Source organism: Chionomys nivalis, chromosome 3, assembly GCF_950005125.1.
Source record: "Chionomys nivalis chromosome 3, mChiNiv1.1, whole genome shotgun sequence".
Taxonomy (NCBI): domain Eukaryota; kingdom Metazoa; phylum Chordata; class Mammalia; order Rodentia; family Cricetidae; genus Chionomys; species Chionomys nivalis.
In genome coordinates, this window is record NC_080088.1 from 77055540 (window position 1) to 77082794 (window position 27255).

The following is a 27255-nucleotide window of genomic DNA, read 5'->3' on the forward strand; positions in this document are numbered from 1 at the left end:
GGCTCTGTGGCTCAGCCACGTAGACACATAGACTTCTTCACACTGGCCTCAGTACTTGCCAGTGGTTGCTACATTATCATTCTCATGTACAAGGAAGCCTGAAACCTCTGGGCTTTGGAGAGTGGTTTGCGCCCTCCAAAAATCACAGAAGCCACCCCAGAGAGGGTCTTAGGAGCCACGGAACAGGTCAGGGATGTTTTAGAGCATCAACAAGTGTGATCTGGAAAAAGCAGTTCTGTAGCTGTCTTAAAATTAGTCTGTGTAGGTGGGTGTGCAATGGCGGCTGGCAGCCCCTCCGGAGCCTTGAAGGGAGAGATGGGCAGGAGCTAGAGAAAAGGGGGCATTTTTTGGTTCCAAAGCAGGACTGAAGTACCTGAAGAGGAGGCAGTTTTCTACCCGAGTAGAGGAGTCAGGCATCTTGAGTGTTCAGGCATCTTGAGTGTTGAGCGAGGGTGCGGTCTGCTGGCTACATTTGGATAACTGCAGGAAGCTGTGGTTTGTGGCTGCTTCTTGGCCAGAGGCCATGGTAGGATCAGGACTCAGAAAACACCTGGGAAGGACTGGAGATCTGGCATTGCTCTGAGGGGGCACCCATGAATCCAGGGATGTGGAGTTTCTGGGGTAGAACAACACAGTCAATATCCTTTTGGATTCTTCCTTCAATGTTCAAGTTATAAAGAGCCCAAAGTAGGCAGTGTCATGAGCCTCAAGAGAGGAAAAGCTAGGCTGTACCAGAAGCACTCCTGTAGTTCGCATCTATTAGGTAACTCACACTCTATTTTCTGGTACCTGTCCTTGTCTGGATGGATCATAGGCACTCCAAGATGTAGTACTTGTCCCTCAGGGTCTGCAGTCAGTTTTTGAGGACGCAGGGAGCCAAGCAGAATCTCATGAGTACATGGAGTCTGGGCTCATTGTGGCCCTCATAATCTCCGTGGGACAAGCAAGACATCTGCTTGTTACAGAATTCCACAGTGTGGCTGGATAGATGATGGGGGAGCCTTGCATGGCCAAGCGAACGCTCCCACGGCTGGTGAAGAAGCCTACGAGCTTTGGGCGAAGGTTGTACAAATGAGTTCTGAAGTTCTGCCATGCCATAGGAAGTTAACAGGTCATTGAAAATGGTGATGAGGGTAGACTTTACATGATCTGATCATACAGAAAACAAGAGTTCAAGCTATTTCATAATGCGCACATAAGGTGTGTATCCAATGAGCATGTAATATACCTCTGTACAATTCATTATTTTCTCTGTTTTGCATTGCTTTCTTTGCAACAGGATCTTGTTATGTCTCAGGATGGCCTTTAACTCATCATCCTCCTGTTTCAGCCTCCCCAGTGCTGAATTACAGACAGGCACCACCATGAGCAGCTAATGTTTATCAGTATACTTTTACAGATACAGAGTGTCATTTATAAGGATCTATGGGTGCTGAACATGGTGCATTAAACACCATTCTAAATACTATCTCATAATTCCTGGATCACAACAATGGCTTTTTGCCGAATTCAAACCTCGCTTTCAGGACACCCGTGACCCTGCATTAGCTACAACTGCACCTCCTTGACATTAAGCCTCTAGAGACTCTTGTTTTGACAGGCAGGTGTTCAGCTGCTCTTTGTGGCCTCTCCAAGCTCTGGGGACTTGCTCTACAGACCCAGGGGCCCTTGGGGAACTGGATATCAGTTAGGCAGAGCCCCCCAGAGCTCCAAGGATGGGGTTAGACAGGCAGGTGTGAGCTTACATTCCAACCGCAACAGGGTAGTTTTCAGATGTCCCTCTGGGAGAGGCTTCCGCAGAAGAGGACCGTGGGCACTCAAGGGTGCCTGTTGCTGGCGGAAACCAGAGCCAACCTGGGGTTTGGCTATACAGATCCATTTGCTCTGGAACAGCTTCTGGCCATCAGTGGAGGAGCGAGCCTTTTTGCCAGGAAACCTACGCTGCAAGAGGAGCCAGAGGTAACTTTGGACTTTAGGGACAATGGAACTCAGAGCAGGACAGAAACTGGGTACCATCCCCAGGCAGTGCAAACTTCTCCTGCTGCTGCTGCTGCTGGGCCTAGTAGGCGGTGTTCAGCATGTACCTTCTCCAAGCTCAGCACGAAGGAGCAGAGCTATGGGCCCTGGAACTTCAATGAAAAGCAGCAGACCTAGTCTGTGGGCCCTGCCAGGCAGGTAAGGGACTTGCTTGTGGGTGACTGTTTGAGTGGGGGGTCCATGGACCGGAGGCTGGAACGGGTGACTAGGAAGGAAGGTGGCCCTTGAGGCCAGAGGTGTGAGAAGAGAGGATCTGCCTGGGAGGAGGGCTCTGGGCAGATGATGGTTTAAACTAAGTTTAAACCTTGCTCATGGTGGGCCAGTTTTCTACCAATGAACCACACTCTTAGCCCATCTCCCTTTTCCTTTCCTTTCCTTTTTTTTTTTCTTTTGAGAAAAGGTCTTGCTAGGTTGCCCAGTCTGATATTACTCTCTTAGCCTAGGCATGATTTGAATTTGCCATATTCCACCCTACACTGTCTGGAATAGCTGGGATTAAGGCCATGGCCCAAGATCATTTTAGTGTCCCACGGTCTTAATTCATTTAGAATTAACAGTGTGTGTTCATCTTTGTCAAGTAGTTGTAGTTCTGGAAATTTATTCTCAGAGAATTATCAAATTGTCCATTAAATATTATGGAAGTCTCGGGTGGGGAGAGTAGAAACTGGAGCCACAGAGATGGCTCGGTCCAGAAGACCTTGCCCCTCAAACACGAGGACCTGAGTTCAGACTCTCAGCGCGCGTGCAAACAGTGGGAAGTGGTAGGCCTTGCTGCTGATGCTAGCACAGGGAAGTTTTGGGGAGCCCCGTGGCTCACTGGGCAGCTAGTCCAGCTGACTCCGTGGGCTCCAGGTTCAGCACAAGACCCTGTCTCAGATAACAAGATGGTCTGCTCCGAGCTGCGCCATGGCTGTGCTCTGCAGAGGAAAAAGCACTGTGTAGTTTTCATTTGGCCCGATTCACTGGATGTTCATCAGGGGGTGGAGGGATCACTAGTTATTTCCACTTTTTAAAGATGAGGAATCTCAGTGTATATAACCTTTGAACTTGTACTCTTTAGCTCAGTATGACACTTTTGCGATTTATCCAAGTTGTTTTTATCAGTATTTTGTTCTTTGATTACTGAATGGGTCTCCACTTTTAACATCATAGCCAAAGAAAAAAATTAATGAAACATTAAAATTTTTTATTAAATCATAATTAAAAAATTAGAAATGATCAAGAAAATGGAAGAAATAAAAGCAAAATTATAAACTACTCTTCATATAGGTTGAACATATTTACTCAAAAATGTTCCAAACTCCCAAGCTTCACGAGTGCAAACCTGGCTCTGCTCATGGAGAATTGCGTAACTGGCCTCATGGCCAAAAATGCAGGCACACTGGGAATGCTGTATTATGGTCTCATAGTCAAGATATATGCACACTGGGAATGCTGTATAATGGCCTCATAGTCAAAATATGGGCATGCTGGGACTGCTGTATAAAAACACTTCCAGACTATTGTATGATGTGTATATCAATATAAATACTGCTTTGTTTAGAGTTGGGGCTCATTCCTCATAGATCAGATATGTGCAAAAAAATCCCAAATCTGAAATATTTAAGAGCTTCAGATAAGGAAATCATTACTTGTGACAGGGTGGAGGTCATCATAGTAGGTGCTATAGTCAAAGGTATGCATCAGAAATACTTTGTCCCAATACATTTAAAACACAAGCTACCAAAATGGCACAAGAAAAACACAAACCTGTAGTCCTTCTGTGGAGAAAACTCAATGCTGATGTGGAAAACTGGTCTTTCCTTGGAAGCCTCCTCTGGCATGTGACGGTGTTGTCTGTTCTTTATTTGAGAATGGGGCATTGTGCAGAGGACACTGTAACACTGGTGATGGTAGACTGTGGTCCTCACTACACTGCGATCTTGGCTGGATAGTATCTCAAGATACTTTAGCATCATTAGGTATTTCTCCTTGACCTGACTCTTACTGCTGTTTTCCCGGAAGATTAAAAACTAGCTTCTAGTGTTTGGGGCACTAAAATAGAAAAGAGGCCTTAGGGAACCTCAGCTTCCGCGGTGCAAGTGTTCACTTAACTTTCAGTTCCAGGGTGGTAATTGACCTCAACGGGACACGACATCCCCTAGTCCAGATTTATTGTCATTTTCCTTTATGGTTTTGTTCAAGGTAGATGGTATGCAGCTTTGGGGAAGAGTCCCAACCATTTCTTTTGTAAACAGATTTCACATTCATTTTTGTATAACCCTACCATTTAAGTTGTAGCTCTTATTCTGAGATCTCTGATCAGCTCGTGGTGTGGTATGAGGCAGGGAAGTGCCTGTCCCTTTGTCTTAGCCATATGTTGAATGGTAATTCTCACCTTCAACTGTTTTGGCACCTTTCCAGCATGTCAATCATGAATGTTTATACTCTCCAGAGTGACTAGACTCAATAACCCCTATCAAGATTCAATCACCTTTTTTCTCACATAAATAGAAAAGAATAGAACTGGGTGTGGTAGTGCACACCTTTTATTCCAGCACTTGGGAGGCAGAGGCAGGCAGATATCTGTGAGTTTGAAACCAGGCTGGTCTATTTAGTGATTTCCAAGTCATCCAGGGATGCAGTGTGAGACCCTGTTTCAACACACAAACAAAGCAAACAAATGAACATCTTGAAATTCATATATGGCACAATAGCACAACTTGAAGAATCTGGCAAACACCTCTGTGATAAGCACAATGGCCAAAGCAACTTGGGGAGGAAAGGGTTTATTCAGCTTATGCTTTCACACCACAGTTCATCATCAAGGAAACCAGGGCAGGAGCTCAAACAGAGTGGGAAACTAGAGCCAGGAGCTGGTGCAGAGGCCACAGAGGAATGCTGCTTACTGGCTTGCTCTCCATGGCTTGCTCAACCTTCTTTCGCCAGTTATTTCTTTTTAAACTTTACTGTATGTGCATTGGTGTGAAGGTGTCAGGTCCCCTGGAGCTGGCGTTACAGACAGCTGTAACTGTGAGCTGCCATGTGGGTGCTTGGAATTGAACCCATGTCCTCTGGAAGAACAGTCAGTGCTTTTAACCAGAGTCATTTCTCCAGCCCCCACCTTTTAAAAAATATTTATTTATTTATTATATATAGTATTCTGCCTGCATGTGTGCCTGCATGCCAGAAGAGGGCACCAGATCTCATTACTGATGGCTGTGAGCCACCATGTATTTGCTGGGAATTGAACTCAGGACCTATGGAAGAGCAGGCAGTACTCTTACCTGCTGAGCCACCACTCCAGCTCCTCCCAGAGCCATTTTTTTTTTTGAGACAGGGTTTCTCTGTAGCTTTGGAGCCTGTTCTGGAACTAGCTTTTGTAGACCAGACTGTTCTTGAACTCACAGAGATCTGCCTGCTTCTGCCTCCCTAGTGCTGGGATTAAAGGCGTGTGCCACCACCACCCAGCAGCTTTCTTTCTTACAGAACTCAGGACAACCTCCTCAGAGTTGGCCCCACCCACTATGGGCTGTGTCCTCCCACATCAATCACTAATTAATTAAGAAAATGCCAGCCGGGCGGTGGTGGCGCACGCCTTTAATCCCAGCACTAGTTCCAGGACAGGCTCCAAAACCACAGAGAAACCCTGTCTCGAAAAAAACCAAAAAAAAAAAAAAAAGCCTCAAAGACTTTCCTACAGCCAGATCTTAAGGAGGCATTTTCTCAGTTGATGCTCCCTCCTCTCCAATGGCTTTAGCTTGGATCAAGTTGATATAGCCAGCACATACCCTGGCCAAGTAAATGTCTCCTAGCTATGCTGTGAGAATCACTTTGTTTGTTTTTGAGAAACAAATTTTGAATGACTTTTAGTAGGTGATAGTAGGTTGCAATTGTTATTTACTTTGAAATCTATTTTGTATTAGTTAATAAAGAACAAAATTCAGAAATCATATACAATGTGGAAGAAACTTGAAGACATTGTGTTTAGTGAAATAAGCCTGACCCCAAAGGACCAACAGTGATTCCACTCACGTAGAGTGCCTCATAAGTGTAGATTCATAGCAAGAGCACAGTCAATGTGACAAGGGGCAGGTGGAGGGGAATGAGAAGTTATTGTGTAATGAGTACAGAAAAACTGTATGAGCATATATTCACACCACTGGGCAGAGCAGGTAGAGATGGTGTAAATGGGAAAATACACTGTCTTCCTACATAGTCTAGACTGACTTCAAACCCATGATCTTCCTGTCTCCTAATCTCACACACTGGCATTACCAGCACATGCCACCATGTCTGGCTTGCTATGTTTATCTTACCACAATTTTTGCATTGATATTTGCTTAATTGTTTTATGTTCTTATAATTTTAAAGCAATAAGAATTTTAAGCAAAACATTATTTTACATAATAAAAACTTAACTACTCCTTATAATAGAAGTGATTTATAAGGTAGAAGAAGAGTCATGGTTGTTTCAAAGATAGAAAGAACTCATGGAGTCAGGGTCATTATCATCTGAACACAATGAGTTTGGGTATTTGTTGTACGAGGAGGCTGCTTGTTCGTTTCCTGGCTGCCCAGACTCCCAAAATAATCACTCAGAAACCATATTATTTGCAATACTGTTTGGCCAATAGCTTAAGCATATTTTTGGCTAACTCTTATATCCTAAACTAACTCTATTATTCTGTGTATCTCCACGTGGCTGTGGCTTACCGGGTAAAGTTCCATCTGGGGTCTGTCTCTGGCAGCGCTACATGGCTTCTACTGACTCTGCCTTTTTTTCTCCCAGAATTCAATTTAGTTTTCCCCATTTACCTATATTCTGCCCTGCTCTGCTATAGACTCAAAGCAGTTTCTTTATTAACCAATAGTATTCATAGCATACAGAGGGGAATCCCACATCACCTCCCCTTTTCTGTTTAAATAAAAAGGAAGGTTTTTAACTTTAACACAGAAAAGTTATATATAACAAAACAGTTGTCAAGGAAGAATTACAGTTACAATATTTATATCTACTTTATCTTTTATCATAACTAATGAAAACCATAATTATAAATATATTTTCTTCAATTCCATCAAAGACCCCAGAAGGATATAATATTACCCAAGCAAACAGAAAGTGCATTGTAAACAACTTCTAAAACTCTAGAATTGACAGAGACATCTCACCTCCTGGACAGTCACCCAAAGTTCTTTTGTAATGTTGGGGCATCCTGTCTTCAGCCTATATTATCCAGCATAGGCCCATAGTATCCAGCAGACTTTTCCATGATACAGGAAATTTCAAAGTCAGTTCTGCCTATATTGGCAGTTTGTCAGTCACTTTCTTCTGTGTCCTGCAGAATGTCTGACAGACTTTTTCATGAAGCAGGAACCCTGAAGGATGGCCTCATCTTTAGGCAAGTTCAGCAGTCATTTCTCTGTGGGTCCTGTCTGTCCAGTTCATATAGCATAGCATCAAGCAGTCCAGACAAGAGTAGTTTCTTGCCCAAATGGCTAGCAAACTCCATAAGGATCCCCTTCAATGCCCATCTTTCTCTTGAAGTAGATTGGTGCTGTCAGGAGCATATGTGTCTCATTGTCTTGAAAAGTCCTAAGTTCTTAAAACATTTTAAATGCCACATTTTGTAGTCTTTGAGAGGTTTAAAGAATAACTATCCATCTGAAATATACCTCTGTACATCTAGAAAATCTAACTAACGAGACTACAAGCTTGACTATTATAGATGACTATCTATTAACCTTTATTTCTTAATTATACATTACATTTTTAAATGAGCTGCACAAACACAATACCTTAATCAAGAACAGAAATCCATATAACAAAATTGACCTTAAATTTGTATCAATAAGCCAAAATTCACACCAATGCAAATCTCTATAGCATATCCCCCTTTAAATGTAAACAAACATTTATAAACAATCATTTAAGGAATGATTTTAGTTCTCTCCAAACTTCTTCCTGCTTTTTGTTGGGTGAAATAATTTTTGGCGGTGTTCACAGTGACCTTTTGGGGGCTTTTGGTCCATCAAACCACATTAGCTTGGAATGAATCCACAGGTTCTAATCCTCTGTGGAAACAAAAGAAGAACCTCTTTTCCAAAGCAAGAAATCCTTAGACCCAAATTCTGAGATCAAGATACCTCTAAAACATATATATTGGTTTAGCTTAGCAGCCCATACAATGAAATGTCTCTCTGTACTTAGCTTCTTCACAGTCAAACAATTCAAAGAAAACACAATAATATACATAATCCAGACTCTCTGCGTATATCCCATCTTTATGTGGTTAAATTTTCTTACTCTATTACTTTTTCTACAAGTTTAATATTTATTTTGTTATCTTTACTCCTTTAATCTATGACTGTTTGTACTTTTTATATTGCATTTAATGTTTCTTTACCCCTTTTCTTCTCTCTCCCAAGCCTATGTATATTTTTAAAACACACTGTGTCTTGTTTAGAGGTCTTTTATGTCTGAATCTGTCCTATTGTGAGTCTGTAATTATTTTCTGACCAGAAGTGCCTTTTTGTAAATTGCTAAGCAGGCATGGCTAGGACCAATACAGCACCACCTGCTTGTTCTGCCCAGTCAGACATGGTGGAGCTGTTTGCTGCCTCTGAAAGCCATATACATTGCCCCATTTTTAGGCACACAATGGGTCAATGTTGCCATTAAGCAAGTTGTAGCACTCTGCTCACAGAACCCATTTAACTGCTCTGTAGCCAGACCTCCTGAAAGAGTCAGAGCCATTTGGCTCAGAAAACCACTGTTTCAAAACCATGTATTTTTTCTTAAAGGAATCATGCCTCTGCTTGCTTCTAACAAATAGAACCCACCTGAGAAAATGCCACTACCAAACCATGCTTAACTCTGTTTTTTTTTGATTCCTTTTTAAGCTTTCTCAGATTTCACATAGATATAGTTGACCACGTTGGTGCACCAATTTGTTGTAGGTGGCCTCTTGTTTGTTCCCAGCCACTTGGACCTGAAATAACCACACAGAAACTGTATTAATTAAGTCATGGCTTAGTTTATTAGCTCTAGCTTCTTATTGGCTAGCTCTTACATCTTAATTTAACCCATTTTCAGTATTTTATATTTTATTACAAGGCTCATGGCCTATCAGCAAGGTTCCAGCTGGCAGCTCATGTCTTTCCCCTCTGGTGGCTCCATGGCTTCTCATTCAAGACACCTGTGATCAGGAAAGACACTCATACCCTAGCCTGGGCACTTGGGTTCTTTTTTTTTTTTTTTTTTTTGTTCTTGCTATGAGGTCACCACTTCCTTTATTCCATTTCTTAATCTTTTTATTTTCCTTAAACATAGGGTTTAACTCAGTTCCACTTCTTGGTACCCATTTTTCAATCTGTACATTTTATATTTTATTTGCTCAGCTTGCTCCTTTTCTTTATAAATTTTCATCAGAGTTAACACTAATAACCACACAACAGAGTCAATACTAGGTTGTTTGGGGATTTCCCCTGCCAATGAAATTAATCCAAAAATTCTTCAGTTTAGCCTCAGGCAGACTTTTTGGACAAGGGCAAAAAGTAGCCACATTCTTCACCACAATATCACAAACCAGTCTCTAGGCCACATATTAATATTTTTCTCCTCTGTAGCCTCTTGAGTCAGGCCCCACAGTTCTAATCACACTCAACAGCACAGTCTTCCATGCTCCTACTAGTGTGGCCCATTCAAGCAGCATTAAAACTGTTCAACTGCTTTTCTAATCCAAAGTTTCAAGGTCCATATTCCTTCAAGCAGAAGTCAGGTCAGGCCTGTCACAGCCTGGTACAGTTCCTGGTACCAATTTCTGTCTTAGGATTTCTATTGCTGTGAAGAGATACCATGACCACAGCATTTCTTATAAAGGAAAAACATTTAATTGGGTGGCTTACAGTTTTTTTTTTAAATTTATTTTTATTCTTTTTTAATTAAAATTTCCACCTGCTCCCCGTTTCCCATTTCCCTCCCCCTCCTCCCACATATTGCCCCCTCCCCCCTCGCCCCCCATCCCCACTCCTCTTCTCCCCCCACTCCATTCCCCCTCCCTCTCGATACTGAAGAGCAGTCCAAATTCCCTGCCCTGGGGAAAGACCAAGGTCCTCCCACTTCTATCTAGGTCCAGGAAGGTGAGCGTCCAAACAGGCTAAGCTCCCACAAAGCCAGTTCATGTATCAGGATCGAAACCTAATGCCATTGTCCTTGGCTTCTCATCAGCCTTCATTGTCCGCCATGTTCAGAGAGTCCAGTTTCAACCCATGCTTATTCAGTCCCAGTCCAGCTGGCCTTGGTGGGCTCCCAATAGATCAGTTCCACTGTCACAGTGGGTGGGTGCACCCCTCGTGGTCCTGACTTCCTTGCTCATGTTCTCCCTCCTTCTGCTCCTCATTTGGACCTTAAGAGCTCAGACCGTTGCTCCAAATTGGGTCTCTGTCTCTATCTCGATCCATCGTCAGATGAAGGTTCTAAGGTGATATGCAAGATATTCATCAGTATAGGATAGGGTCATTTCAGGTTCCCTCTCCTCAGTTGCCCAAGGTACCAGCTGGGGACATATTCTTGGACACCTGCGAGCCCCTCTAGAGTCAAGTCTCTTGCCAACCCTAAGATGGCTCCCTTAGTTAGGATATATACTTCGCTGCTCCCGTATCCACCCTTCCTATATCCCAACCACCCCATTCCCCCAAGCTCCTTCCATCCTCCCCTTCTCACGTTTCTCACCACATTTCCCCTTTGCCCCATGCCACCTCACCGCAAGTTCCCAGTTTTTGCCCGGCAATCTTGTCTACTTCCCCTATCCAGGTGGATGACTATATGTTTTTCTTTGGGTACACTTTCTTATTTAGCTTCTCTAGGATCACAAATTATATGCACAATGTCCTTTATTTATGACTAGAAACCAATTATGAGTGAGTACATCCCATGTTCCTCTTTTTGGGTCTGGGATACCTCACTCAGGATAGTGTTTTCTATTTCCATCCATTTGCATGCAAAATTCGAGAATTCATTGTTTTTTACCACTGAGTAGTACTCTAATATGTATATATTCCACACTTTCTTCATCCATTCCTCCATTGAAGGGCATTTAGGTTGTTTCCAGGTTCTGGCTATTACAAACAATGCTGCTATGAACATAGTTGAACAGATACTTTTGTCATATGATAGGGCATCTCTTGGGTATATTCCCAAGAGTGGTATTACTGGATCTTGGGGCAGGTTGATCCCAAATTTCCTGAGAAATCGCCACACTGATTTCCAAAGTGGTTGCACAAGTTTGCATTCCCACCAGCAATGGATGAGTGTGCCCCTTTCTCGGGCGGCTTACAGTTTTAGAGGTTTAGTTCATTATCATCATGGTATGACATGGTGTTATGCAGGTGGACAAGGAGAAATAGCTGAGTGTCCTATCTCTTGGCTTGCAGGCAAAAAGAAGTGCTCTGTATGAGACCTCAAAGCCTACCTCCACAGTGATGCACTTCCTCCAACAAGACCACACCTCTCTGACGAGGCCACACCTCCCATTAGTGCTGCTCCCTTTGGGGGCCATTTTCTTTCAAGCCACCTGAAGGCCTCATGACAGAAATTAAAAACATTGGAATCCCCACAGGGCAGTGTGATTGGGTTCTGGTTTGGCTTAGATCACCAGAAACCGGTATGGAAGAGACTCAGACACTGTAAAAAGACACATGAGTGTGTAGCACTAATTCTAACTGGTCTTAATAAATAAACCCAGTGTCAGATATTAGGGGGTGAAGGCTGAAGGATCAGAGTAGCAGTGCAGCCAGCCACTTTTTACTTTTCCCGAATACTCAGACTGAAGGGCGATCCTATCTCTATGAATCATCAGACTGCATGCTTAGACTGCCTTGAGCTCCTGTCTTCTGCCTTTTATCTCTCTCTCCGCTCAGCCATATCACTCCTATATTCAACTCCCTAGTGCTGGGATTAAAGGCGTGAGATCCCAAGTGCTGGGATCACCTTTGTGTGAGCTGTTTCTCTTTTAAAAAGACTGGATCAATTTTGTGTAACCCAGGGTGGCCTTGAATTAACAGAGATCCATCTGCTTCTGTTTCCTGAGTCCTGGGATTAAAGGTGTGCACCACCACTGCCTGGCCTCTAGTGGCTTAGTTCTGCACTGTGATTTTCAGGCAAGCTTTATTTGTTAAAACATAAACAAAATACATGCACATGAACATGTATACACACACACACATACACACACACACACAGAGAGAGAGAGAGAGAGAGAGAGAGAGAGAGAGAGAGAGAGAGAGAGAGAGAGAGAGAACTTCTTGGTTCCACCATTTCCACCAGTGAAGATACACCACCCAGAAACTTTTTTGAGCATCTTCTGGGCCTGGTGTTGCTATCAGCACTGAAAAATTCAGAGATGGAAGTGGCAGATGGGATAGCAAGACTTGTGGGCTACTTACTGTTCATCTACTTTCTGCCAAGGACATAGTCTACTTACTGTGGCCATGTGCCTGTCTTGCCCAACAGGTTCCTGTTCCAGACCATCCAACAGGGCACAGGCCCCAGGTGCTGGCCCCGTGGGTTTTCATCTGAGCCCCAGTCAACTTTGGTCTTTGGTAGTGGCACCCAGCTCACAGTCCTAGGTAAGCGGCTCTCATGATCCGACTATCTCAGAAAAGTCTGCTTTCCCTCGAGGGAGTTCTTCCCATCTGCCTTCCCTAACCTTACAGTCTGACATGTACTGTTTTCTGTGGGTGAGGGAGAGGCAGCAGTCTTAGGGTAAACCACAGGAAGGATCCCAATAGCTTCATCTACTCTTTTGAGATAGATCCCCAACAGGACTCAAAGGCTAGGTTTTCAGGTCTTAAAGACTGCTAGACCCCAGCATCTGAATTGAGGCCCAGATGCGTATCCAAACTGAGAAGGCCAGAGAGTATGGCCATCTATCTGGCTGGTGCCATGAACCCAGCCTCTAGAGCTAAGGTCACTCCAGGCGGAAAACCGCGGAGGCTGGGAGAGGGATCTGGCTCAGTCTAGGCTGCAGGTCTCTAATTTTCGGCTGGCCTACAAGGTCACAGGGACACACAAAGGCTCAGGGTGACAAGGTAACTAGAACCTGGTCCTCCCAGGATGCTTACTAGGATAAAGAATGTAGACTGTCAATTGCTCCTGGGCTCTCTCAGGCTTGGGGCCTGGTTGCTAACTTGGCGAGGTGTTTCTCTTGTCCTTCTTCCTCAGTTATCCTTAGACTTAGATGAGGAAGGAGGGAGCAAATGATGCCAAATGAAATCAGGAGTCACCAGAGACTTCTGGGGTGCTCAGGGGGTTGCTATCATCATAGTCTGGGAGAACGAGCCCCAGGAACACAGCCAATGCAGAGTCCTGTGATTAGGTAACCACTGTGCACAAAATGTCAGTTCCTAGGGTTTTTCTGGGCAGAATCTAATCCTTGGTGAGACATCTGAATGGAGTCTGGAGCCCAGGCCCCAGAGCCCTTAGACAGCAGGCACACCTCAAGATCTACTCCCCAGTACCAAGCTCCCAGAATAAAAGAGTATTCCAGTTCATAGGGGAGGATCTGAGTACTGGAGAAGTAAAGGAGGTGGGGGGCTGAATCAGAGTGGAAGGATGTACGGGAGATCAGCATCAGGTCCTAATTCAGAGTGTAGCTCCTGGGAGAGAGGAGCAGAGTCAGCATCGGGCCCAGTGGGGAAGCTGAGATTGCAAGGAGCTGGAGCTGGGTACCCTAATAAGGTACCAGGCTATCTGCTCTCTAGGGAACTTGAGTGGACAGAGAAGAAGAAGGGAGCAGGGTCCTAGGATGGAACTCTGTTGGTATCATTAATGGTCACAGAGCTCCTGTCAAGAGAAGGGTGCTTCCCTGTCACTTGGGCTCTCCTGGGACATCTCTCATCCTCTTCTCTATCTGTATAGGTCAGCCCAAGTCTGACCCCTTGGTCACGCTGTTCCTGCCTTCCCTGAAGGATCCCCAGGCCACCAGCAAGGCCACACTGGTGTGTCTGGTGAGTGAATTCTACCCAGGCACTTTGACGGTGAACTGGAAAGTGGATGGAATCCCTGTCACGCAGGGTATAGAGACAACCCAGCCTTCCAAGCAGATTAACGGCAAGTACATGGTCAGCAGCTACCTGACACTGACCTCTGACCAGTGGACACCTCACAGCAGATACAGCTGCCAGGTCACCCATGAAGGGAACACTGTGGAGAAGAGCGTGTCACCTGTTCAATGTTCCTAGACCATGATCCTCCCTGAAGCCTCAGGGGCCTGGATCTGAAGTGCCAGAATAAAGGTCTATTTTGTCCCCTCCCCTCCTGTGCCCAATACTCAATAAATATCTTGTTCTCTATCTCATTGTCCCCATGTCATATTTCACTGGCATGTCCAGGAACTTCAGAGTTGGAGAGTTCTGGAGCCCAGTGGGAAACTCACCCAGCGAGAGCCCACAACCTGCACATTATCTGGGAAACAGTGTTATTGCTAAAGTCCATTCCTGGGGAGACATAAACAACATATTCCCTCCTTCTAAGGTCCCAACAATAAACCAAGGCATGATTCCACCAAAGTTCACCCTTTGCTCCCTTACAGAGTCTAGGTGAGGGGTTACTTACAGGGGTGTGGGTGCCCCTCCCTCCTCACAGAGTGTACCTAAAAAACCTTTCCCAGAAGGGACAAGGGCTTTTCCATAGTCCTCACCAATTAAGGCAGAGTTGTACTCAACAGGCTGTGACAAAGAGTGCAATACTCAGGTGAGAGTCTCATGCTCCCTCCACCCCTCAATTTGGGGCGTGTAAACCATCAGCAATCCCAACTGGATGGTTTTTGCAGGGGTGTGGCTGAATGCCCCAAGATGGCAGTTGCTTGTGGTTTTCAGGATTTCGGTCTATGTTCCTCCCCTGTGTTTTCCTTCTCCTTCCAGTGTAGCCCTTTCCTTACTCCTGCCTCCCTCCAGGATGGAACTAGGACCTCCTGAGATACCATCCTTCTCTCTCTACCTCCTGAGATACCGTCCTTCTCTCTCTACCTCCTGAGATACCATCCTTCTCTCTCTACCTCCTGAGATACCATCCTTCTCTCTCTACCTCCTGAGATACCATCCTTCTCTCTCTACCTCCTGAGATACCATCCTTCTCTCTCTACCTCCTGAGATACCATCCTTCTCTCTCTACCTCCTGAGATACCGTCCTTCTCTCTCTACCTCCTGAGATACCGTCCTTCTATCTCTACCTCCTGAGATACCGTCCTTCTATCTCTAGTCTGAGGGATCAAGGCTTAGAGACATTAGGAAGTGGCCCAGATCACATCTGAGTCACAATCAGAACTGGGATTGGAGCATAATCAAAGACAACTTTTTCTCCACCCCTACTTCTAAGTCTTAAGAGTCCTCTGTCTAGTACACAGTGTTTCAATTTAGAGGAAATTTCTACACACAGTTATAGGCAAGGTCACTGGCATTGGGGAAGTGACCTGTTCCAACCCTTCTCCTTTTTTACTGGCCTACTTCACACTGCAGCATCTTAAGGCACACTGCCTGTCTTGGCTGTTGGCCAGCTCCTGCATCCATGGACTTTGAGCTTTTTCAGACGGTTGACCTTTGAGGTCCCTCACCAAATTCTCCTTTGGCTCCTTTAACTGGTATTTCCTGCCATCTTCCTTCAACGACTTACTTTCCCAGATGGTGAACTATCTGATCCACGCGTGTTGTTGGATTCTGCCGTTGTTAGGGCTTCTATTGCTGTGGTAAGAGTATAACCAAATACAACTTTTGGAGGACAGGGTTATTTCAGCTTACAGTGTGCAGTCTATCATTCATAGGAGTCAAGGCAGCGACTTAAGGCAAGAAGTAAAGCAGAGGACAGGGTTGCTTACTGCCTTCCTCTTCATGGCTTGCTCAGCCTGCTTTCTTTTAGCACCCAGGACCACCTGCCCAGTGGTGACACCATCCATTCTACAGCAATCAGGAAAATGCAGCATAGGCTTGTCTACAGGTCAGTCTGGTGGGGCCATTTTCTCAGCGGAGGTTCCCCATCTCCAAATGACTCTTGCTTGTGTCAAGTTGACAGGAAACTAGTGAGCACAATAGACCCCGTGTCAACTTGACACGCCAATACCCCACTGTCCAACCATAATGTTTCCCTTTTTTGTTGTCTCTAAGATTTCATATTAATATCAATATCACAATGTAAACTATTCCAACTTTTAAGGGTCCCATAGTTCTTCAAATTTTCAATATTTTAAAAATTCAGTTTCTTTAAAATATCCAAAGTTTCTCTGTAATTCCAAAATATCTGTAAAGTTCCAAAGCCTCTTAACTATGGGTTCCTGTAAAATAAAAATAAAATGAAAGTTAAATACTTTCTTACTCTAAGAGGGAAGAACTAGGTACCGCCACAATCATATCAAAGCAAAACCAAAGCCAAACATCGTGAAGATCAGTGGCAGGCCTTTGGGACCTTAAATCTCAATGGGCTTGACTAGCATAGGTAGCCCGTATCAGAGGCTCAGGCCAGCTTCCGCCCACAGATGCTGCTGTTCTTGGTGGTTCGCTCAGTGTATTGGTGCCTCCAAAATGCTTGAGTCTCCTGCGGAGACTGGGCTGCCCTTTGACTGGCAGTCTATCCTGGGCCATCTTCAGGGACTCTGATCTGTTACATGATGCCAAGTGTAAACTTCTCCCAGCACCCCTCAGTTTTGATGGTTCTACGTTAGGCTACACATTTACCAAGGATTCTCCCCTCTTCTCCCAGTGCCAAGACTCAGCAATCCTCCACGACTCCTTCATGCCTCAATGACCAGTAAGCACTACCTGGAAACCACATTACCAGGTTTGCCTGCCTGCACAAGACAGAGGCTTGGCCCTGTCTAGATCATAGCTTCTGTGTGCTCACCCTGAGGAAACACTTCTCAGAAGATTCTGCCTCATTTATGATGGTCTCTTCTTTTTTGCTTTTATTTATTCTTCTCATAAAATACATCCCTATTGCAGCTTCTCTTTTGTCCATTCCTCCTAGTCCCTCCCCCACATCCACTGGTCTCTATTTCCCTTCAGAAAGAAGGTCTCGCAGGGGTATCAGCCAAATACGGCATTACAAGATGCAATAAAACCCTTATATCAACTGGACAAGGCAACCCATGAGGAGGAGCAGTGTCCTAAGAACAGGCAAAAGAGTCAGAGACACCCCGACTCCACTGTTAGGAGTCTCACAAGAACCCCAAGCCAAACAATCACAACATATATGTAGAGGACACAGTATAGACCCAAGCAGGCTCTGCCATTGCTACTTTAGTCTCTGTGAGTCCCTATAAGCCCTGCTTAGTTGATTCTGTGGGTTGTGTTGTTCAGGTGTCTTTGACCCCTCTGGCTCCTACAATCCTTCCTCACCTTCTTTCACAGGGTTCCCCAAGCTCTGCCTTATGTTTGGCTGTTGGTCTTTGAATCTGCTCCCATCAGCTTTCAGAAGAAGCCTTTCTGATGACAACCGGGCTAGGCATGGATCTCTCCTAGGTCTCTGAAGCATCCAGCTTCTGGTTCCTGGCCATTCAGGCAGTGTTGGACATGGGCTCCCTCTCATGGCTTGGGTCTCAAGTTGGACCAGTCATTGGTTTGCTACTCCCACAAGTTCTGAGTCACCACTGTCCAGCACATCTTGCAGGCTAGACTTTTGTAGGTTGAGGATTTTGTGGCTATGTCAGTGTCTCAGTCTCACCACTGAAAGTTGCCTTGTTACAGAAGATGGGCAATTCAGGCTCTATATCCTCAATTGCCAGGAATCCTTGCTAGGGTCACTGTAGTAAAAAGAGCGGCGCGGCTACGTTCCTGGCACCCGGCTGCCCACACTGCTAGCTTTATACCCAAAATAATTACACAAAAACTGTATTCTTTTAAACACTGCCTGGTCCATTAGTTATAACCTCTTATTGGCTAGCTCTTACATATTGATCTAACCCATTTCTAATATTCTGTGTAACACCACGAGCTGGCTTACCAGAAAAGATCTTAACCTGCGCCTGTCTAAAATTGGAGAATCATGGCGACTCACTGACTCGGCTTCTTTCTCCCAGCATTCTGTTCAGTATACTCAGCCTACTTAATTTTCTGTCCTATCAGAGGCCAAGCAGTTTCTTTATTACTTAACCAATAAAACAACAGATAGAAAGATGACCCACCTCCACCAGGTCACCCTCACAGAATTCTGGGAGTTTCTACTGCACTAGGTTTCCACGTCACTCCCAAATGACCCCCATTTTCAGTCATCTCTCCCTGTACTCTCTCCCTCTCTCCCCCACCTGATCCGATCCCCATCTGAGAGCGCAGTTAAGGCGCTACACAGAATATTAGAAATGGGTTAATCAAAGATGTGAGAATTAGCCAATAAGAGGCTAGAACGAATGGGCCAGGCAGTGTTTAAAAGAATACAATTTCTGTGTAATTATTTCTGGGCATAAGCTAGCTAGGCAGCCGTGAGCCTGGGCATCAGGAACACAGCCCGCCGCTCCTCACTACTGAGTGGCGCCCAATGTGATGGACTAAATCCACTTAAAAACCTGAGAGGGCTTAAAAAGGAGAGAGAGAGAGAGAGAGAGAGAGAGAATTTAAGACAGCTTTTTGCTGTTTGTGGGTTGCGTGATGTAGAGAAATTTCCCTGACTCAGCAGCCGCAAAAGGAAAAAAACTGCAGTTTTAAAATGCCGGCTTTCTGGGCTGTGCCGCCATCACAATCTCTGTCTGGCTCCTGCGGGAGACAGAGTCTTTGAGTGGAGCATTTGGAGTAAAGTGCTACAGCTTGTTTGATGGCAATGTGGACTGCTGTGTGCCTGGAACTGTGAGCGGCTCAGGGGCACCAAATGGCTCTGAGGCAGGAGTGGCTCCAGCTCCACTCTGCCCTGATGATCTGTGCTGAACTCAGGCAGGAACGATCGTAATTACCATAACAACAGCGCAGTTAAGGTTTAGACTGGCAGTAAACAGGCAGTACCGTATTACCCCTACATGGTGCAACTTAAATTTTTAAGAAGTGCTTAACATTTTAAGAAATGCTCCTGGATATTAAAAAAAATATAGATTCACAATAGGACAGATTCAGACATAGGCTTTGGAGAGAGAAGAAAAAAAATAGAGAGAAAAGAGTTAATGCCCTGAAAAAAAAGAGGGTAAAGTCTTTAAAGAGACAGAGTACAGATAGTTATAGATTAAAAAAAATAAAGGAAAATGAGCCACGTAAAAATGAAAAATTCACAGAGAGTCTGGATTATGTACATTGTGTTTTCTTTAAATTTTTTGACTGTAAAGGAGCTAAGTACAGAGAGACATTTCATTATATGGGCTGCCAAGCTAAACCAGAATAGATATAAGGGTATTATGATTTCAGAATTTGGGACTAAGGATGTGATGCTTTGGAGAGGGTCTTCTTTTGTTTTCACAGAGGACGAGACCCTGTGGATTGCTTCTATCCCAATATGGTATGATAGACCATGCCCTCCCAAAAGGTTGCTTTGAACACCCTCAAAAAATTACTTTGCTCAACTGCCGACTGAGATGAACCTAGTAGACAGGTTATCCCATAAAAGACCTGAATAACAGCGCCCCCATTCAACAGGAAGCAATTTGGAGAGAAAAAAACTGCGCCCTTGTTCCCAAATATGGTTTATAAACGTTCTTTTACATTTAAAGGGGGAAATGATATAGGTATGAATAATTTGAATTAGTATGTATTTTAAGGTCAATTTTGTTATATGTATATGCATTTCTGATATTGATTAAGGTATTGTGATTGTGTAGTTCATTTAAAAATGTAATGTCTAGTTAGGAAATATAGGTTGTTAATGGATAATCATCATTAATAGTCAAGCTTGTAGTCATGTTAGTTAGATTTTCTAGATATATAGAGATATATTTCAATTAGATAGGCATTCTTCATATCTTTCAAAGACTACAGAACATGGCATTTAAAATATTTTTATAACTTAGGGCTTTTCATGACAATGAGACACGTCTGCTCCTGGCAGCACCAATCTACTTCAAGAGGAAGATGGGCATTCAAGAGGCTCCTTATGGAGTTTGATAGCCATTTGGGCAAGAAACTGCTCTTGCCTGGACTGTTGCATAAACTGGACACAGAGAACCCGCAGAGAGAGGACTGCTGAACTTGCCTAAAGGTGAGATGGTCTTTTGGGGTTCCTGACCTATGAAAGAGTCTACGAGACATTCTGCAGGACACAGCAGAAAGTGACTGAACTGTCTTTGGAATTTCCTGCTTCATGGAAATGTCTGCTGGATACTATGGGCCTGTAGGCCGAAGATGGATGCCCCAACGGTACAGAGGAACTTTGGGTGACTGTACAGGCAGCGAGATGTCTCTGTCATTTCTAGAGTTTTCTTATTTCTTGTTTGCTTAGGTAATATTATATCCTTCTGGAGTCTTTGATGGAGTTGAAGAATGGTTAGTTATAGTTATAGTTTTCCTTAGTCATGATAAAGTATAAAATAGATATAAATATTGTAACTGTAATTCTTGCTTGATAACTGTTTTATGTAATTTTACTATGTTAAAATGAAAGCCTTCCTTTTTTGTTTAAACAGAAAAAGGGGAAATGATGGAGGAGGGTCATCTTTCTATCTGTTGCTTTCATTGGTTAATTAATAAAGAAACTGCTTGGCCTTTAATAGGACAGAAAATTAGGTAGGTGGAGTAGACTGAACAGAATGCTGGGAGAAAGAAGCGGAGTCAGTGAGTCGCCATGACTCTCCCACTCCAGACAGACGCAGGTTAAGATCTTTCCTGGTAAGCCAGCTCGTGGTGCTACACAGAATATTAGAAATGGGTTAGATCAATATGTAAGAGCTAGCCAATAAGAGGTTATAACTAATGGGCCAGGCAGTGTTTAAAAGAATACAGTTTCTGTGTAATTATTTCGGGTGTAAAGCTAGCCGGGTGGCAGGACGCAGCCCGCTGCTCTTATTACTACACATCTGCTCCCAGTTCACTGCAAAATCTATTCTATTTTCCTTCTCAGGGAGAGATATGCATTCCCTGTCCTCCTTGTTACTGAGCTCTCTGGGTGTGTGGATTGTGGTTTGATTGTTCTTTACTTATACCATATAAGCACTAATAAGAGAATACATAGTATGTTTGTCTCTGGGTCTGGGCTACCTCACTCAGGATTAGTTTTTCTAGTTCCATCCATTTATCTGCAAAGTTCATGAAGTAATTAAGAAAAACATCTTAGTAACACTCCATTGTGTATATGTACTACATTTTCCTTATCCATTTCAGCTGAGAGACACCTAGTTGTTTCCAGATTTTGGCTGTTATGAATAAAATCACTTTGAATATAGTTGAGCAAGTGTCCTTGTGGTAGGATGGAACTTCTTTTGGGGTCTTGAGGTAGATTGATTTCCAATTTTCAGAGGAACCATCCTATTAATTTCCATAGTGGCTGTAAAAATTTGCAATCTCACCAGCAATGGAGGAGTGTTCTTGATCCATATCCTTACCAGCATAAGCTGTCATTTGTGTTTTGGATCTTAGTCATTCTGACAGGTGTAAGATGGAATCTTAAAGTAATTTTGAGTTACATTTCCCTGATGGCTAAGGATGTTGAGCATTTCTTTAAATGTCTCTTGGCCATTTGCAATTGAAAGTTCTCTTTTTAGATCTGCACCCCACTTTTTAATTGGATTATTTGGTTTGTTGATGTCTAGTTTCTTGAGTTATTTATATATTTTGAATATTAGCCCTCTATTACATGTGGAGTTGGTAAAAATCTTTTCCTATTCTGAAGGCTGCCATTTTGGTATAGTGCCTGTGTCTTTTGCCTTACAGAAACTTTTCAGGCTTATGAGGTCCCATTTATTAATGGCTGACCTCAGTACCTGCACAATTGGTATTCTGCTCAGAAAGTTGTTTTCTCCTGTGCCAATGCTTCCAAGGTGTTCCCCACTTTCTCTTCTATCAGGTTCAGTGTGTCTGGTTTTATGTCGATGTCCTTGATCCACTTGGACTTGAGGGCTTTTTTTTTTTTTGAGACAGGTTTTCTCTGTGTAACAGCCCTGGCTGTTCTGAAGCTCTCTTTGTAGACCAGGTTGACCTCAAACTCACAGAGATCTGCCTCTTGCCCAACTGCTGTGATTAAAGGCATGCACCATCACCTGGGCTGGACTTGAGTTTTGAGCAGGGTGATAAATATGGATCTATTTGCAATTTTCTACATGCAGAATCCAGTTAGACCAGCACCATTTGTTGAAGAAGCTTTCTTTTCATTTTTCATTGTGCATGTTTGACTTCTTTATTTATAGGTGTGAGAATTTATATCTGGGTCTTTGATTTGATTCCACTGATCAAAGTGTCTGTTTTAATGTCTATACCATGTGTTTTTTATTGCTATAGCTCTATTAGAGCTTGAAATGAGGGATGGTGATACCTCCAGAAAGTCTTCTATCGATCAGGATTATTTTATCTATCTTGGGTTTTCTGTTTGCCCATATGAAATTGAAAGTTGTCCTTTCAAGGTCTGTAAAGAATGGTGTTGGAATTTTGATGGGGATTGCACTGAATCTGTGTATTGTTTTTGGTAAGATGGTCATTTTTTTTTGAGACAGGGTTTCTCTGTGTAACAGAAAATGTTAATCTACCAATCCATGAGCATGGGAGATCTTTCTATCTTCTTCTATTTCTTTCTTCAAATACTTAAAGTTGTTATTATACAGGTTTTTCACCTGCTTGGTTAGATCTACACCAAGATATTTTATATTATTTGAGGCTGCTGTGAAGGGTGTTGTTTCCCTGATTTCTTTCTCAGTCTGTTTGTCATTTGTATATAGGTGGGATACTGATTATTTGAGTTAATCTTGTATCCCACCACATTACTGAAGGAGTTTTCTGGTAGAATTTTTGAGGTTGCTTATGTATACCATCATATCATCTGCAAATTATGACTTCTTCTCCAATTTGTAGCCCCTTGATCTCCTTTAGTTGTTTTATTGCACTAGTTACAACTTTAAGTACTGTATTGAATGGATATGGAGAGAGTAGATAGACTTGTCTTATTCCAGATTTTAATGGAAATGCTTTTCCAGTTTTGCCCGTTTAGGATGATGTTGGCAGTAGGATTGGTGTATACTACCTTTATGTTCAGATATATCCTTTGTATCACTCCAAGACATTTTTTAAATCATAAAAGGATGTTTGATTTTTATTAAAGGCTTTTTGAATCTAATGAGATGATCATGTAGGTTTTTTCTTTTAGTTTGTTTATATGGTGAATTACATTGACTGATTTCCATATGTTGAACCATCTCTGCATCTCTGGGATAAAGCCCACCTAATCATGGTGGGTGATCTTTTTGATGTGATTGAAATATTCAGTTTGTGGGTATTTTATTGAGTATTTTTGCATCTATGTTCATGAGGGAGATTGGTTTGTAATTCTTTTTTGGTTGAATCTTTGTGTGGTTTGGGTATCAGGGTAACTATACCCTCATAAAGTCAATTTGGCAATGCTCCTTTTTTTCTATTGTGTGGACTAATTTGATGAGTATTGGTATTAACTCCTCTTTTGAAGTCTGGTAGAATACTATGCTAAAACTATCTGTCTCTGGGCTTTTTTTTGGTTTGGAGATATTAAGGACCAATTCTATTTCCCTAGGGGTTATAGGTCTATTTAAGTTGTTTATCTGATATTGATTTAACTTTGGTAAGTGATATCTAATGAGAAAATTGTCCATTTCTTTTAGATTTACCAATTTTGTGGAGTACAAGTTTTTAAAGTATGACCTAATAATTCCTTGTATTTCCTTGGTGTCATGGTTTGAATGAAAATGGCCCCCATGGGACCCATAGGAAGTGGCACTATTAAGATGTGTGGCCTTCTTGGAGCATGTGTAGTTTTGTTGGAGCAAGTATGCCAGTGAGGATGGTCTTTGAGGTCTTAGATGCTCAAGCCAGGACCAGTGTCTCACTTTCTTTCTGCTGCCTGTGGATACAGATGTAGAACTCTCAGCTACCTCTTCAGCACCACATATGCCTACATGCTGTCATGTTTGCTGTCATCATGATAATGGACTAAACTTCTGAACTTTAAGCCAGCCACAATTAAATGCTTTTCTCTATAAAGTTGCCTTAGTCATGGTGTCTCTTTACAGCAACAGAAACCCTAAGACATTCTGCATCTCTTGTTATAGCCCCCTTTTCATTTCTGATTTTTTTAATTTAGATATTTTATCCCTGTCTTTTAGTTAGTTTGAATAAGGGTTTGTCTATTTTCTTGATTTTCTCAGAGAACCAACTCTTTGTTTCATTGATTCTTTGTATTGTTCTTGTTACTTCTATTTTATTGACTTTGGCCCTCAATTTGATTATGTCCTGTTGTATACTCCTCCTGGGTCACTAGTGTGAGATTTCTCCAAATTCTTTATGTAGGTACTTAGTGCTATGAGCTTTCCTCTAGCACTGTTTTCATAGTGTCCCATGGATTTGGATGCATTGTGCATTCATTTTCATTGAATTATAGGAAGTCTTTAATTTCTTTCTTTATGTCTTTCTTGGGCCAGTGGTGATTTATTCAGTTTCCATGAATTTGTAGGCCTTCTGCAATTTGTGCTGTTGTAGTCCAACTTTAAGCCATGGTGGTCTGATAAGATATAGAGGATTATCCCAATTTTTTGTATCTATTGAGATTTACTTTGTGACTGAGTATGTGGTCAGTTTTAGAGAAGATTCCATGACATGCTGAGAAAAAGGTACATTTTTTTTTTTGTGTTTGAGTGGAATGTTCTATAGATGTCTGATAAGTCCATTTGAGTCATAACAACTCTTAGTTCCCTTATCTCTTTGTTAACTTTCTGTCTGGCAGAACTGTTCATTGGTGAGAGTGGGTGTTGAAGTCTCCCACTATTAGTGTGTGGAGTTTGATGTGTGAGTTAAGCTTTAGTAAGGTTTCTTTTACAAATGTGGGTATCCTTGTATTTGGAGCATAGATGTTCAGAATTGAGACTGCTTCTTGATTTATTTTTCCTGAGATAAATATGAAATGTCCTTCTCCATCTTTTGTGATTAATTTTAGTTTCAAGGCTATTTTGTTAGATATTAGGAGAGCTATACTGGCTTGCTTCTTAGGACTATTTGATTGGAAAAATCTTTTCTCAACCCTTTACTCTGAGGTCATGTCTGATTTTGAAGTTCAGGTGTGTTTCTTGTATGCAACTGAAGGATTGATTTTGTTTTCAATCCATTCTATTAGTTTATGTCTTTTCATTTGTGAATTGAGTTCATTGATATTAAGAGATGTTATTGATCAGTGATTATTAATTCCTATTATTTTTTTTTTAATTTTGGTAGTGGTGATGGTAGTGTGTGTGTTCTTTGGGTTTTGCTGTTGTGAGATTATCTATTGCCTGCGTTTTCATGGGTGCAGCTAACTTCCTTGTGTTGGGGATTTTGTTCTAGTACTTTCTGTAGGGCTAGATTTGTGGATGGGTATTGTTTAAATCCGATTTTGTCATGAAATATCTTGCTTTCTCCATCTATGTTGATTGAAAGTTTTTCTGGGTATAGTAGTCTGGGCTGGCATCCATGGTCTCTTAGTGTCTGTAAAATGTCTGTCTAGGACCTTCTGGCTTTCAGAGTCTCCAATGAAAAGTTTGGTGTAATTCTGATAGGTCTGCCTTTGTATATTAGTTGATCTTTTCCTTTGTATTTTTTTTTTTTTTTTGGTTTTTCGAGACAGGGTTTCTCTGTGGTTTTGGAGGTCTTTTTCCTTTGTAGTACTTAAAATTCTTTCTTTATTCTATATGTTTAGTGTTTTCATTATTTTGTGGTGAAGGGACTTTTTCTTGAGCCACTCAATTTGGTGCTCTGTAAGTTTACACCTTTATAGGCATGTCCTTCTTTAGGTTGGGAAAGTTTTCTTCTATGATTTTGTTGAATATGTTTTCTGTGCCTTTGAGCTGGGATTCTTCTCCTTCTATTATTATTCTTAGGTTTGGTCTTTTCATGGTGTCTCAGATTTTCTGAATGTTTTGTGTTAGGAATTGATTGGATTTAACATTTTCTTTGACTGATGAATCTATATCCTCTATCATTATCTTCAGCATATAAGATTTTCTCTTGCATTCTGTTACTGATGCTTGTATCTGTAGTTTCTGTTTGCTTTCCAAGAATTTCCAGAATCCCTTTGGATTGTGTATTCTCAATTGTTTCTATTTCAGTTTTCAAGTCTTGAACCATTTTCTTCACCTGTTTCATTATCTTTTCATGGCTTTCTTTAAGGGATTTATTGATCCCCCCATTTTTTGTTTGCATTTTCCTTGACTTCTTTAAGGGAATTTTTAATTTTGTCTTTCAGAGCCTCTATCACCTTGATAAAGTAAATTTTAAGTTCATTTTCTTTTGTCCCAGCTGCGTTAAAATCTTCAGGCTTTGCTTTTGTAGGATCACTGCATTCTGGTGGTGCCACATTGCTGTTTTGGTTGTTGCATGTATTCTTATACCTGTGTTTATTCATCCTTCCTCCCAATTGGTGTGGTTTGTGTCTGTGCCTGTTCTTTCAACTGTTGTGGTTTGCTGTGCGTATGTAGTCTGCTATTTTTTCAACTGGTAAGGTTTGTGCCTGTGCCTATGTAGTCTTCTGGGTTTGTGGGGAAGGGTTGGCCATAGGGAGGATGCTCAGATGTGTGGGCCTGTGTGGCAGAGTGGTTCTTGGTGGGACAGTGTCCAGTAGTTGCCAGGGCGGGGTGGGGAATTGAACACAGTCTGGAGACAGAGCAGTAGAATTCCACCAGAGGTGGGGGCTGGTTCCAGCTTGCTGATGCTGGGATGGGAGGAGAGGAGCACAGGATATGCCCTGGAGTTTAGTTAGGTTATGGATTTTGGGGCAGCTCAATTGAGAGGCCAGTTGCTCACATGATTTTCCAACTGATGTGGTTTATACCTGTGCCTATGTAGTCTGCTGGAGTTGTGGGTGAGGGCTGGCCATGGGGAGGATGTTCAGGTGTGTGGGGTGGGACAGCATCCAGCAGGTGGTGGGGTGGAGTTGAACTCAGCCTGCATACAGGTCTCTTACCTACCTGCACAGCCTGCTTTCGTATAGAACCCATGACCATCTGCCTAGGGATAACTCCATCCACAAGGGTCTGGGCTCTGTCTCATCAATTGCTAAATAAGAAAATGCCCTGCAAGTTTGCCTACAGCAACAAATGCTGGCTTAGACAGATGAAATGGGGAATCCTAATTCACTTT

General features: G+C 42.7%; 1 protein-coding gene across 1 annotated transcript; it reads left to right on the plus strand.

Moving 5' to 3' along the window:
* Positions 1-1981: 1981 nt before the first annotated feature.
* On the plus strand, positions 1982-14271 carry Igll5 (immunoglobulin lambda like polypeptide 5). Its single transcript, XM_057765660.1, has 3 exons — positions 1982-2175; positions 12530-12645; positions 13937-14271. Exons 1-3 carry the CDS (start codon positions 1982-1984, stop codon positions 14257-14259), a joined length of 633 nt encoding a protein of 210 aa, XP_057621643.1. The 3' UTR covers positions 14260-14271.
* Positions 14272-27255: the final 12984 nt, after the last annotated feature.